Source organism: Drosophila sulfurigaster, chromosome 3 (genome assembly GCF_023558435.1).
Source record: "Drosophila sulfurigaster albostrigata strain 15112-1811.04 chromosome 3, ASM2355843v2, whole genome shotgun sequence".
Taxonomy (NCBI): Eukaryota; Metazoa; Arthropoda; class Insecta; order Diptera; family Drosophilidae; genus Drosophila; species Drosophila sulfurigaster.
Genome location: NC_084883.1, coordinates 22,595,275 through 22,608,045, shown reverse-complemented (window position 1 = coordinate 22,608,045; position 12,771 = coordinate 22,595,275). Strand labels below are relative to the sequence as shown.

The 12,771-nt window shown below is 38.3% G+C and overlaps 5 protein-coding genes across 5 annotated transcripts; 4 read left to right on the top strand and 1 right to left on the bottom strand.

The window, feature by feature from the left end:
• Positions 1-78: 78 nt before the first annotated feature.
• On the top strand, positions 79-1,991 carry LOC133841034 (23 kDa integral membrane protein). The gene is made up of 5 exons (XM_062273283.1): positions 79-219; positions 1,048-1,206; positions 1,297-1,458; positions 1,529-1,723; positions 1,797-1,991. Exons 1-5 carry the CDS (start codon positions 160-162, stop codon positions 1,872-1,874), a joined length of 654 nt encoding a protein of 217 aa, XP_062129267.1. The 5' UTR covers positions 79-159; the 3' UTR covers positions 1,875-1,991.
• Positions 1,992-2,507: 516 nt separating this feature from the next.
• Positions 2,508-5,174, top strand: LOC133841035 (23 kDa integral membrane protein). The gene is made up of 5 exons (XM_062273284.1): positions 2,508-3,007; positions 4,244-4,402; positions 4,466-4,621; positions 4,707-4,913; positions 4,992-5,174. Exons 1-5 carry the CDS (start codon positions 2,948-2,950, stop codon positions 5,061-5,063), a joined length of 654 nt encoding a protein of 217 aa, XP_062129268.1. The 5' UTR covers positions 2,508-2,947; the 3' UTR covers positions 5,064-5,174.
• Positions 5,175-6,500: 1,326 nt separating this feature from the next.
• Positions 6,501-9,703, top strand: LOC133843066 (protein late bloomer). The gene is made up of 5 exons (XM_062276434.1): positions 6,501-6,656; positions 6,863-6,944; positions 7,948-8,106; positions 8,180-8,515; positions 8,589-9,703. Exons 2-5 carry the CDS (start codon positions 6,885-6,887, stop codon positions 8,658-8,660), a joined length of 627 nt encoding a protein of 208 aa, XP_062132418.1. The 5' UTR covers positions 6,501-6,656; positions 6,863-6,884; the 3' UTR covers positions 8,661-9,703.
• LOC133846088 (ATPase H(+)-transporting accessory protein 2-like) lies at positions 9,312-10,268 on the bottom strand. The gene has a single exon (XM_062280836.1). The coding sequence runs from the start codon at positions 10,266-10,268 to the stop codon at positions 9,312-9,314; it is 957 nt and encodes a 318-aa protein (XP_062136820.1).
• Positions 10,269-11,212: 944 nt separating this feature from the next.
• On the top strand, positions 11,213-12,557 carry LOC133841427 (protein late bloomer). Its single transcript, XM_062273886.1, has 5 exons — positions 11,213-11,483; positions 11,546-11,719; positions 11,772-11,927; positions 11,983-12,177; positions 12,335-12,557. Exons 1-5 carry the CDS (start codon positions 11,424-11,426, stop codon positions 12,404-12,406), a joined length of 657 nt encoding a protein of 218 aa, XP_062129870.1. The 5' UTR covers positions 11,213-11,423; the 3' UTR covers positions 12,407-12,557.
• Positions 12,558-12,771: the final 214 nt, after the last annotated feature.

Below are 12,771 nucleotides of genomic sequence, written 5' to 3'. Positions count from 1 at the left end.
AAATAATACGCCTTCCAGCACTGGCTGGACCCGAAGAGTCGAACACGAACGCACCTTCCATTGTTTCTCATCATTTTGACTTTGATCATTCGTAGAATCGACGCCGATCTGATCGGTTCTGTTATATACGCCAATTAACTTTTAACTCAGCGTCTCAACATGGGCTGTACTTCCGGTTGCTTTAAGTGTTTTCTCAACATTCTCAACACACTCTTTGCGGTAAGTTTGTGAACTTGAATATTCGTATTGAACAAATATTTGTGTATGTGCTCTTGAAATGCACATTATTCATCGTTCATAACATATTCGATTCGTTCGTGTTGTTTGTGCATTATTTGCTTTGAAGTATATAAGTGAATTCATCGAGTATACATATAGATTTAACAAATGTGTACGAATGTGCTAGAATGAAGGAGTCAAAAATATACAAATAGCCGGTTTTATGATGAAGTATTTAGCGATAAATCTGATACCAGAATGCTTATGCTTTATATATTTATATGCATGCAAATGATTTAACAAATAATGAAGAGAATCGTTTAAGTTTATATTGAGAAGTAAGAATCGTTTCATTGCAAGGAAATGCTTATCTGCAAAATATTTTTATTTAAAATTTGATATATTTAAAATTAACATTAACGTATTTCTAAATAACCGCTAACGCCTTCGGCCTAGGCTGTAAAATAATAAGTATACGACTTATAGTATAACAAGATTTATAAATATATCTTGTGCGCAGAAGATCTATTATACTACATTAGAGAAAATATATCGTAATGGTTCTTATAAATCTCAGTTATATTTTAATGCCTCCATTATTTGCTTAATGTTGCTTTTGTAATTAATTCAGACGTCAGCCTTTTATTTTTAATTGATCAACAATTTTGTAGACAACTACAATCTCTATTACGAATATAGAATATTTAATGAATTAAATTTAAATTTTGTTTTGCAACATGCACTTTATGCCTCTGAGTCATGCGAATGACTTTTGCAAGCGAACAACAGAATGCATATTGATTGTGATAAGTCGCTCTTTGATTGCAGCTCTTTGGCCTGTTGATAATTGGAATAGCCACGTTGAGTCTACAGCAAGCGCCAACGGTTTACATTACCTATCTGTATGTTGTTGGCGGGATTGTGTTTGTTGCATCTATTATCGGCTGCTGTGGGGTCTGTCAGGAGAGTGTCTGTATGACCACAACGGTGAGTGAACTTGATAAATAAAAAAATAAAAATATGCCAGCAGATTGTTAATCACACGCACAAACAATTTATATTCTCGCATTCGAGCAGTATGGATTCATATTGTTGGCATTGCTCGTTGTGCAATTGTTGGGCCTCTTTGGAAAGAACTTTGATGAGGATTACATAAAACAGTTTGCGGTCGACGATGTGGATGCCAAATGGAACTTGGAGGTCATCAAACCAGGTGCCATGGACAAGATACAGCGCACAGTGAGCGATCAATGTCAATATACTTGAAATTGAATAGAGTCATAACAGATGTTCAACTCATCTCTTTCAGTACGAATGCTGCGGCCGCAATGGACCAGATGATTACGTTATCATTCAACGAACCAATCTTCCATTGAGTTGCTATCCCGAGGGAAATACTAATGTGCCATATTATACAACGGGCTGTGTCACTGCAGCTGCCGATGTATTCCTCAGATATTTCAACTATGTGAATACCAGCAAATGGGGCTCATTCGGAATTACAGTACGTCATTGTTGTTCGAATATTACTCTTATTTCCTGCTGACATCACTAATCACTATTTGATGTAATTTCAGGCTTTGTTGTGCTTCTGCTCATTCTATTTGGCACGACGCTTTCGCAAGGAGCGCCAAACATATTCGTATCACTATTAAAACGAACTGATTCTAATAACCCAATAATAATACTCAATCGAATCGAAATGAATGTTTATATAGACACCGTGTTGTCAACATTTTACAAATACATATGCGTTAATCTTGTAATGATAATTGATAGACTCCAATTATAAAGTATCTGCTGGGCTGGCGTCATTCCAGCTACTCAATCATGACGCAATGCGTGTTCGATAATCGCATCGCATTAGTTTCCCCGACAGCAAGAGAAGTAACAAAAAAGACAAAACAAAAAATGAGGGAGCGATCGCATCTAGAGAGTCGATTACTCTCTCTCTCGTGGGGTGCTAACATCTGGTTACATTTTACAGTTGTAGCGCCAGAGTCTATTTAGAATCATTCGCGGCCCCTAGACCTACATAGATCCCAAGTACACCACTTTGGAGCCCGCTCAGTCAGTCAGTCAGTCAGTCAGTCATTGAGTTGCGTTGCTCTCTCTGGAGCAACAGACCGCCCGGCTGTTTATTTATTTGTGTTTTTTGTTTGTTTGGCTTCCGACATCAGCGAGGCTTTCGTATATGTACACACAAACACACACATTGACTTTTGATTTTGGCTTTTTTTTCTTTGCTTTTGCTTTTCATGTTTGTTTACTGTCTTTTTGTTTGCTTCGTTGCGCTAGTGTTAGTGTGGTTATGCGGTGCTTTGGTGCTTCGCTGCTTCACTGTGTTTTTCTGTGTGTGGAGCGCCAAAGCAAAGGCAAACGCTGCTCGCCGCCGCCGCCGTCGCCGTCGCCGACAGCTTCGGATTTTGGCCTGAGTTTCAGTCATCGGTCTGCTGTCTGTGTGTTTCTGTGTCGGTTTCTGTTTCAGTTTCAGTTCGTTCGTGACCGTGTTCGCTCTAGCTCTAGCTCTCCGAACGAGCAGTTGCCGCCTTCCAATTTGAAAATAGACAAAAAACCTCTCAGGAGATCGAAGTACACGTAATTTTTGTTATTGTTTTCCAAACTGTTGCTGTTGCTCTTGCACGTGTCAAGTGCCAACAACAATTACAATTATTTACATTACATCTCAAACAAAACAATTCGAAGAAGCATATATTTTGGTTGAAAAATGGGCTGCGCAACGGGCACCATTAAGTACTCACTGTTCCTCTTCAATGCATTATGGGCGGTAAGTATTCAAATTTGAAATATTTTCAAAAATATATTGAGATGAACCATATGGCAGACTTGAAAATTTTGATTAGATATTGCAGTTGTTTTTGGTTTTATTTGAAATATTTTGCATACGTTTGCAAGCAGAACCTCTTTTTAGCGCTCTACCTAGCGGCAGATGATATCATCTTGTATGACTCTACCGTCCGTCCATATGCGTGCTTAGTTCACGACTATTATTGCTAGTCAAAAACACAAATACCTTCACATTCTCTCTGTGTGTGTGTGTGTGTTGTGTGCGTGTGTTTTTCTGCTGTGCTTGTGTGTCTATTGTCTGTGGCTTTTTGCATTCCTTGAGCCGCGTGGAAAGCTTCTTTTGTTAACAAAGAGCTAACAACACCAACGACAACGACGTCATGCCTTTAGATTTAGTATAATAATTAAAAAAAAAAAAATTATAAACCGGATTAGAAAACATACGCACACAAGACACCAAAGGCAATGTCAACACACCTGGTGTCGAAAGCAGATAAAGGTTTTTCATGTTTTTCTTTGATTCGTTGACAATCCGCCTAACAAATTAGATGCTCTTATGTTTCATATTTCACAAAAGAAACTCTTCGTTTAATTGGAATGAAAAAATCTTGGCAACAAAGCTTCAGACTTCTAGATGACATCAGATATCGCTAGTCATCAAATAATATGGCAATTAGTTTTCTACCATTCTGATCTCGTAATTTCTACCTAACACAATGCATAATAGAGACCGGTATGAAATCATCAACAATCCGGAGGAGTGATTTCTATACGCCCCCAATTGTTGGTGATTCAAAAGTGGACAATTTCACAACAGTCAGATAAGATCTTGACTTATTCAGGAATTAACAATATTTTGACATTGCAAAGATTTATGAATGTTTAATTTTTTGTTGTTAAACATCCTCCAATTTGTTATGAGCAGACAATTTTATTGCTGGCTAAGATAAAAGAGAATATAAGTGAAGCAAACACGAAGAGTGCAAGGAGTTTAGTTAAATAATGGAATAATGGAAATTCTAGATGTGGATAATTCTTTGATTTTTGTATAAAATATTATATATAAATTCCAAAATTTTTGATGAGAGTTAGAATTTGTTAATTTTTGCAATTATCTTAAAACAGAAAAATAATTCCAAAATCATTCTAAGCTCTAATTATTACCCATATATACATAAGTGATATTTGATTTTTAAATCGTTTCTGAACATTGCAGATACTTGGCATAGTGGTTATAGTATTTGGCGGCCTTGGCGTTGGGGCAATGCCTCAGTATTATGCCATAGGCATCATGGTACTGGGCGGCGTTATACTGCTAATTTCACTATTTGGCTGCTGTGGCGCTATTCGTGAATCTTGCCGCATGTTGTGGACGGTAAGAATTACTTGCTCATTTATCTGATGCTAGTCAAGCACTAACCTTTAATGCAATTAATAGTATGTGACGCTGTTACTGATCCTGCTTGTGCTGATAATCGCGTTCATCGTCCTCAATCCCCGCGACACGTTCAAGAAGTATGCGATCCAGCTGGTGGAGCAGCAATGGCAACAAGAGCTAACCAAGCCAGGCAGCATGGATTTTATTCAGAAGACCGTAAGTGTTGAAGGTGGCAGGCAAACAGTCTGGCGAAAACTTTCAACTAACTTGATTGCTTCTTCTTTTCGCTTTGTTTTGTTAGAACTCTTGCTGTGGACGCAATGGACCCGAGGACTACAAAACCATTGGTCATGTGACTGACATTGTGCCCTCGAGCTGTTGCAAGGGCAACAATTGCATGAATCCATCGTATGTGTATACCGAAGGCTGCCTCAGCCGGGTGGAGAAGGTCTTTGCTGATGAGGCCATAACATGGCAATACTGCGAATGGGGCCTGCTGGGATTCGATGTGAGTTGTGCTTCCAGATGGCCACCCGCGATGTGTTTGCTTGAATGATTTGAGTTAACCATTTCTATATATTTGCAGGTGATAATACTGACACTAGCCATCATACTAGCCATACATTATTCGAATCGCAGACGCCGCTATAACTATTAATGCTAACTTTTAGTCAATTCTGTATTTGTACCTCAACTTAAAATGTCACCAATGTACCTATGCCACTTTTGGGCTGAGCACAAAGCCATGTGTTCCCTTGCCAAGCAAAAATCAAAGCAAAAAACCAGTGCCTAAAATAAAACTAATCTCGAATATACATAAACAATATTGTTCGATGTGTTTTTATTTGTTGTTTGCTGTTGAAGCAATTTTGACTCAAAATTCGAAAGCTTTCAAAATCAATTAGGTGAACTAATCGTGAACGTGGGAGTTGAAGCTCAACTGATATTCAAACACACAATTAAGCTCTAATGACGACATGTTTAATGAGCTTTCTGCGGTCAGGCCGACCAGCCAGCTGCACAGCATCGGCAGGCAACGCTCCCAAGCTCAAAAGCCACTTATTACAACAACACAAATGTTGGATATTGCACCACTTTAATGCCCTAGGCAAACAGGCAGCGAGATGGAGAAAGAGAATGAGCCAAAGAAAAGGTATCACTATTAAAGTTTATTAGAGAAGCAATATCAATAAGTGAAAGCTGCTTAACTGCTCAGTTTTAATCGAGGAATTAATTTTCATGAAATTTAATTAGTGAGTTATAGTAATTTTCTATAAGACAATATTTATGGTAATTATAATACGTAATAAACATTTCCATATTAGATCAATCAAAATGTTATTTGCTGTATGAAGTATTAACTTACCTCAATTCTATATGAAGCTATGGGAATGAATTTAAAAAGGTATTATTACAGTTCATCAATGAGTAAAAGCATTTCAACTCATCAACTTTAATTTCCATAGAATTTAATTAGTCAGTTATGGTAAGTTGATATAATACAATAATTTAATATATGGTAATTACAATGCGTAAGCGTTGTCATATTATGATTAATGCGACATCCTTTCTCTAAGGGAAAATGTCAAAAGTATTGCTCGCAAAAGTTTAAGTTGTTTTTTTTTAAATATAAAAGATTATTCTAAAATTTGAATACTATTAGCTGTTTGATGTTAAGACATTAATAAAACAATTTAATACAATTTTAATTTTCACGTAAAAAATATATCGCACAAAGGTAAATAAAACAAAATATCAAAAATATCATGCGATTGAAACAATTCAATGATAACCAAAGGGTTAAGACAAGTTGTATGAGTATGAGTTGTTACGCCGGGCTTTGTGACGTATTGCAATTGGAAGTAAAGTGATAGTGACGTCACTGTGTGGAGCGTTAATATGCGCGAGCGCATTAACTCTCTTTAGCATGCGCTTGCTTGCGCTCTCGCGCTCTCTGTGGTTCTTGCTCTCATTCTTATTCGCGTGCTCTGAATTTGTGTCTGTGAGTGGTGTCTTCTGAGCATGTGCGTGTGTGTGCGTGCGAGTGCCTCAGTCGCATTCAATGAACAAAATAACAATCTTTTTTGTTTGTTTGGATTCAGTTTGCATGCAAACGCAGAACGTGAAAGTCTCCGGAACGGATTCAACTGAGAAAAATTATTCAAATCAAATAAGAAGAGGGCAACGTACAGCAAACTTTTGTATTGTTATTAAAAAATAAACAACCGATTTTTTTATTGGAAGTCAAAAGGTTAAACAACTTTAGTGATGTGATATTTGTGACATGTGCAGGGCTAATTTCGAACAAAACGAACTTAAATAAGATTCAATTTCGAGTAATTAAAAGTCATCAGAATGCACACTTCCGCATCTTGTATTAAAGAAATGTTCTCGCTATAAAAATACAATTTTCGATAGTGCATTTTCAGTATTAGCTAATTATTATTTAATTTTCAGATATTCAAAGTAAATTTTGAAAATGGGTTGCGCCACAACTGCCGTTAAAATTATCTCGATTGCGCTGAATGTCATTTTGGCGGTAAGTTTCATATATGGATAAACAGGAAATTTTATATTTGCATGTGTGCAAATCGAAAAAAAGGCAATTGAAATAATTTCATTGTTGTTGCATTTAATTAAAAACAACAACAAAACCAAAAAAGAAATAAATAAACTGCAGGCAATGATGTCATGAACCGTCACACAACGCGAAAGCCAATTTCAAATGGCTTACAAAAATAATTTTTTGAAACAAGTATAGTGGCAATCAAGAGGATTCTAACATATTATATATCCATAGAAGAGTTCTGCAAGACACAAGAAATATTCTCAAATATTCTCATGCACATGGCCCCAATGATGTTGGACTAATTGTAGTTGTAGCTGACTGCGCTCCCCACTTATATCTGGCCATGTTGTATTTTTAATATTTTGTCATTTGTCAGTTTCACACACTATGGCCACGTCGACGACAGGTCTTGCCCCAGAAGCCACTTGCAACTAGCCACCACTTCCCAACCCCCTCTGTGATGACAGTCTGGTAACCATGACAAACATGTTTACGCTTTAAGCATTTGTTTTGTTTTGACTGTCCTGGGAATCTAGTAACGGACTTGCCTGAAAATTGAAGGAATTGTGTGTGCCACTTTTTAACTGCTACGCCAGATGATGTCATACTCTCTTACTACTTACTTGCAATTTGACCTATATAAGAAAAGAGGTCCCCAAATCAGTCGGTCGGGGTGTTTTTGCAACAACAACAACAACAATTCATCCGCCACTCATTCCAACTGTATAAGAAGCTATAAAAGTGAGCAAGCAATTGACAGAATGTCTTGAAAAAATCACTCATATTATTATAGGTTGGGATTATGCTATAAATTGGATAATTCGAAACACTTATTTAAAACGAATATTCATTTAATTCTCAATTGTACACATGTGACGATGCTTTGTTATCGTTTATTGTTTATGCTTAATTGTCATGCGAATGAGTCGCGAATTGTGAATTTCCACATATGAATTTCCGTTATACATTTCAGTTGTTGGCACTCGGCTCCATCGGGTGGATAGCCTTTAACTCAGATACGGGCACCGATGAGACAATTATCGCCAGCTATGTGGCCAGTGTCCTGATTGTGTTGCTCGCATTCACTGGCATCTACGCTGCGATACGTGAGTCAGTCTGCTTAACCGCAACGGTAGGTCATTGCCTTGATGGTGTATATACATATATGTACATAATAATATCGGCTTTCATTCGACCTTTGGTAGGTGGCTGTGCTGCTGCTTGTGCTCGCCATACTGCAAATCTTGACAACATGCCTCTTCTTACATCCGATGAAGGTGGAGAGCGCCCAGAAGCAAATCGATGTCGCCTGGCAAACTCACAATATGGATGGCAACCAGCAGATTTATGAATGCTGCGGCAAATCCAGTGCCCAGGATTATGTGCATCTCAATCAAGTGATCCCACCCAGTTGCTATGCCGATCTACAGCAAACAGTCAACGCTATGTTCATCAAAGGTTGCGTGAATGAGATGCAAAATCATTACGACAATGGAAAGTTTGCCATAATAGTTGCATCTTGGGTGTTGGCTGCCTTCGAGGTGAGTCGATCGATTGGCGTTAATGTTTAATTCAATTTGAAATTCGATGATAATAATCTGGGAATATTCACAGCTGGGTTGCTTTGCCGTTGCCGTATTTCTTGGCATTAGTTTCCGCAACAAACAGAGGCGCATGCAATTTTAATGAGCGGCTAATGATATAGCTACGCCTCAAGTACAAAACCGTGTCCGGGAAGGACGACAAGGAAATGTATTGGATTTGTGCTCGATGAAAAGCATAAATAACATTTACATCACGTAACCAAAAATTATGAAACTTAATACTATTCTAATGAACATTTTAATTCGTATGCTGAAATCCTAAGCTAGTTAATTTATGTACGAGTAGCCTTTAACTACATATATTTATAAAGCCAATAAATTGATATTTATGTGTGTTTCAAATACGATTGCGTTTACATAGTGCGCATACCACATGTGGTACGCGTTCGCCCTTAGGTAGGCCCCTGTTTTCGTCAGATTATAAATAGAGCTACGTCACGTACTCACCGTCGAGAAAAGCAAAAGGCAAAACTGCTAGACAACTTGTTGCTCATCTGCCTCTATCTCATTTGTAGAATTATTTTTTGTTTTTGTTTTTTTTATTGTCATATCAATGTTTTGCTTTTGGCACGAGGGTTGGCCAATTCGTAAACATGGCACGTAGATTGTGAAATTCATCGAGTAATGAACTCGCCAACTAATATGGTAATGCTATTTGGTCAATTCCTATGTTAACGTTATATTAATACGTTCCAATTATTTATTTTTCCGAGCACAAATTATGATCATAAAATTAATGCTTTTTCTTTGTCCAATCCTTGACGGTGGACACACGATAGATGATTGAGTCTCTGCCCGGATCAATTGTCGCAATTGCGTAGCAAATAATCGTGATCACAAGGGCAAACACGACACAGAACCAAATTATAATATTGGCAAGAATTGGATGATCCACATTATCATTCATTTTCTCAAAGGGACTCTTATTTATTTTCTCTCTTGTATGACTCTTCGTAAGCAATTGTGTTTTCTGTCCAAGGGTCACTTGCACCAAGAGCACAGACTCATTACGTTCTCTGATAACATTCAGTAAATTTGCAATGATTGTGGCAAGTAATGCTTTGGCTTCACTTATCGGTGCATATCGTGCCACTTTGACAATGCGATCCAATGATATGCGATAGATCAGCACATGCGACGGCTTCAGAATGACATCCAACTTCTGCGTAGCAAGTTTGATCAGACCTAATTGATCAAGAAAATGCTTATGGCTCCAGTATTGCTTAGGACGAAGATACTGTACGGAGTGCACAACGGGTGTATCCAGTGTGCCAAAGCATTCTTCAAATTTGCGCAGTCCCTCCTTGTGATTCGTAAAGTTGATATCATTCACCGTTTCTTTGGGCAACTGGCTAACCATATAATTCAACGAATCCTCTACACCAATACCTTTCAATTCATAGTTGCCCGCACCTTGTGGAGTCGTCATATTCAGCACACCGCGTACCAATAACACAATGATCGACGTTTGCGCCAAGCTAAAAGGATCGCGTACAGACATGCCCGTCCATTTACTTGATCCAGCTATAGCATTTCCCAGTGCAGCAAGGAGTACATCGCCCACATAAGCGCTCTCTAGTTTATCATCTCCAGTAAACTCTAAAGACTTGGGACTCAGCAGCACAGAGAACTGGCCAAAGCCTTGAACTATCGTAGAAATTAAGCAGAGAAATACAATAACTCGAAGCATTTTCTGTTTAATTTCATTACTAAGTGCGACGCTTCGTATATGTTAAATTTCGCTTCAGATTGATGTGTCAGAATTTTCAAAAGCTGCTGCGTTTTACTTCATATCCTGCCGCTTATCACTGATTAATACACGCAACAAGGGGGGAATGGAATACTGTTGCGCACTTTATCATCGACGAGTAAAAGCTCCTTTGGGAGAGCCGAGCATAGCGGAAATGCGAAAAAGCTTTTGTCGACGTCGCGACGTCGTGACATCATACCACCCACAAATGCCAACAGACACAACACTAATAGCACAACAAGTAAGTTTGACCTAGTCTGCAGTGATTGGCTGTTAGATACTCAGCAAGTTAATAAAAATGCCCGATTGATACGAACATCAACTACAATTTTAATGAGATTCTGCGTATACGTAATATTTCACTCGTAATCCTATCACAATTTTCTATGCGTATACGTAATATTTCAGTACTATTACTATGCTATGCTATTACTAGGTGTATTCTTAATCTTTTACTTTAAATACTATTTCTTTGCTATGCAATGTGAAATGTATGTTGTATGCGTATACTTAATATTTCATACTCAATGAATTGAATTCAAAGTATGGCATCAATATCATCAATATATCAATTTTGATGCTATTTTACACTATGAAATGTTCAACATAAGATACATGCGTATACTTAATATTTCACATTTAATCACAGGAATGCGTATACGTAATATTTCATATCTGATACTATGAATTATTTTATATGCTCTGTAAACTTAAATGTAGAAGATTGCAAGTTGATTATACCCGTGTTGTACAACTTAATTGATATAGGGTATAACCACAACAACAGCACTGAGTGTTGGAACGTGGATTTCTTACGAGAACCCACCAATTCAAAACGGCTAGGCTACGAGACTATGAGACAGTCGCTGGCCTTTTTGGAGCGCCATAATTTCAAAATAAAAGCGCGTCGTTTAGTCGCACTTCATCGTGTACGGCAAAAGGGCTGAAATATTTGTGCGAGCGTGTTCATTAGGCAAAGTATTTCATTCGGTTGTCCAAATCCCCAACTGCGCAGCACACAATTAGAGAAGTGAAGTCAAGCTAAGTCGAATATAAAACGCAATTGGACGCACTATCGATTGATTTGGTAAAATCATGGCCTGCCGCACATCCTTCCTCAAAGCCATACTCATCATTCTGAATGTGCTGCTTTCGGTGCGTATGCGTAATATATCGTTGATTATTATTTCTGTCTTATGGGCACGGTTTGTTTGCAGTTAATTGGCGTGACACTAATAGCTTTGTCTGTATACGAGCTGAACAGCTCCTCGCCGGGCACCTTTGAGCACATTGCCATCGTGGTCCAAATATTCGTGGGCTCATTTGTGGTGCTCAGCTCTTTCCTGGGCTGCTTTGCAGCCGGACGCGTCTCGTTGGGACTCATTTGGAGTGTAAGTAGGAAGTATTTTACAGTGACTTTAATTCGCTAAAAGGTATTTTCAGTTTGTTAGTTGCATGCTGCTGCTGATCGGGTTGCAAATCTATATCATTGCTGCCGCACATTCCACCGATTATGTGCAACGTGCACGCACCGACTTTCTGGCACTCTGGACGGATCAGCGACGCAGTATTGAGCGCATAGCGTACTTGGAACACAAGGTAAGCTAGTTATACACTGTAGAAATTACTTTTAATTTATAAATTTCTCTTGCAGTACTCGTGCTGTGGTCAGGACGGACCGCAGGATTACATACTACAAGGAGGCGCGTATCCGCTCAGCTGCTATAAGAATCGCGAGCGTGTTCAGAGTCAACTGTTTGGCGAAGGTTGCTTGGTGGCTGTGGAGGCGCATGCCACAGACAATGTCATGAACGGACTGATCATCAAGTGGCTGCTGCTGGTGGTGGAGGCAAGTTATGCGCACTGACCTTGACAAAATATCTCATAATTTATGGCAGGCTTACGAAAGCCAAGAATAGACATTTCAAAAATATTTGGAGCGTAGCACTCAGTGAATGGCATTTAATCGATTCTCCCTACTCTCTATTTATCATTCGCACACACAGCTCCTCGCTCTGATCTCGGCCACCCACCTGGGCGTCACAGTACGAAATAAATTGCGACGAGAGCGTTTCTGAAAGGTTCGCCCCAATTAGTCATTTGGAGCAGCGCGATCGATAAAAATTGGATATAACGCAAATATTGTATACTTAAGTGTGTGTGTAGTAGCATCCCTAAGTGTTGGCATTTTACAAAATAAATCGTGTGAAACTGTTGTAAACAAAAACAGAAAAGCATTTGAAAACACTTTCTCAATTGATGCGATCAAATGGTCAATGTGTCGGATACTCTATTCTAGTATTAATGCTATAAATTTTGGCATTTCTCCTTGTCCAAAACTACTTATACTCGTATAACATATAAGCGGATAAGTAGATAAATAGATAGATAAATATATAGCTGCCTATAAAGACGCATATAAAAATACATACAAAACTTTTTG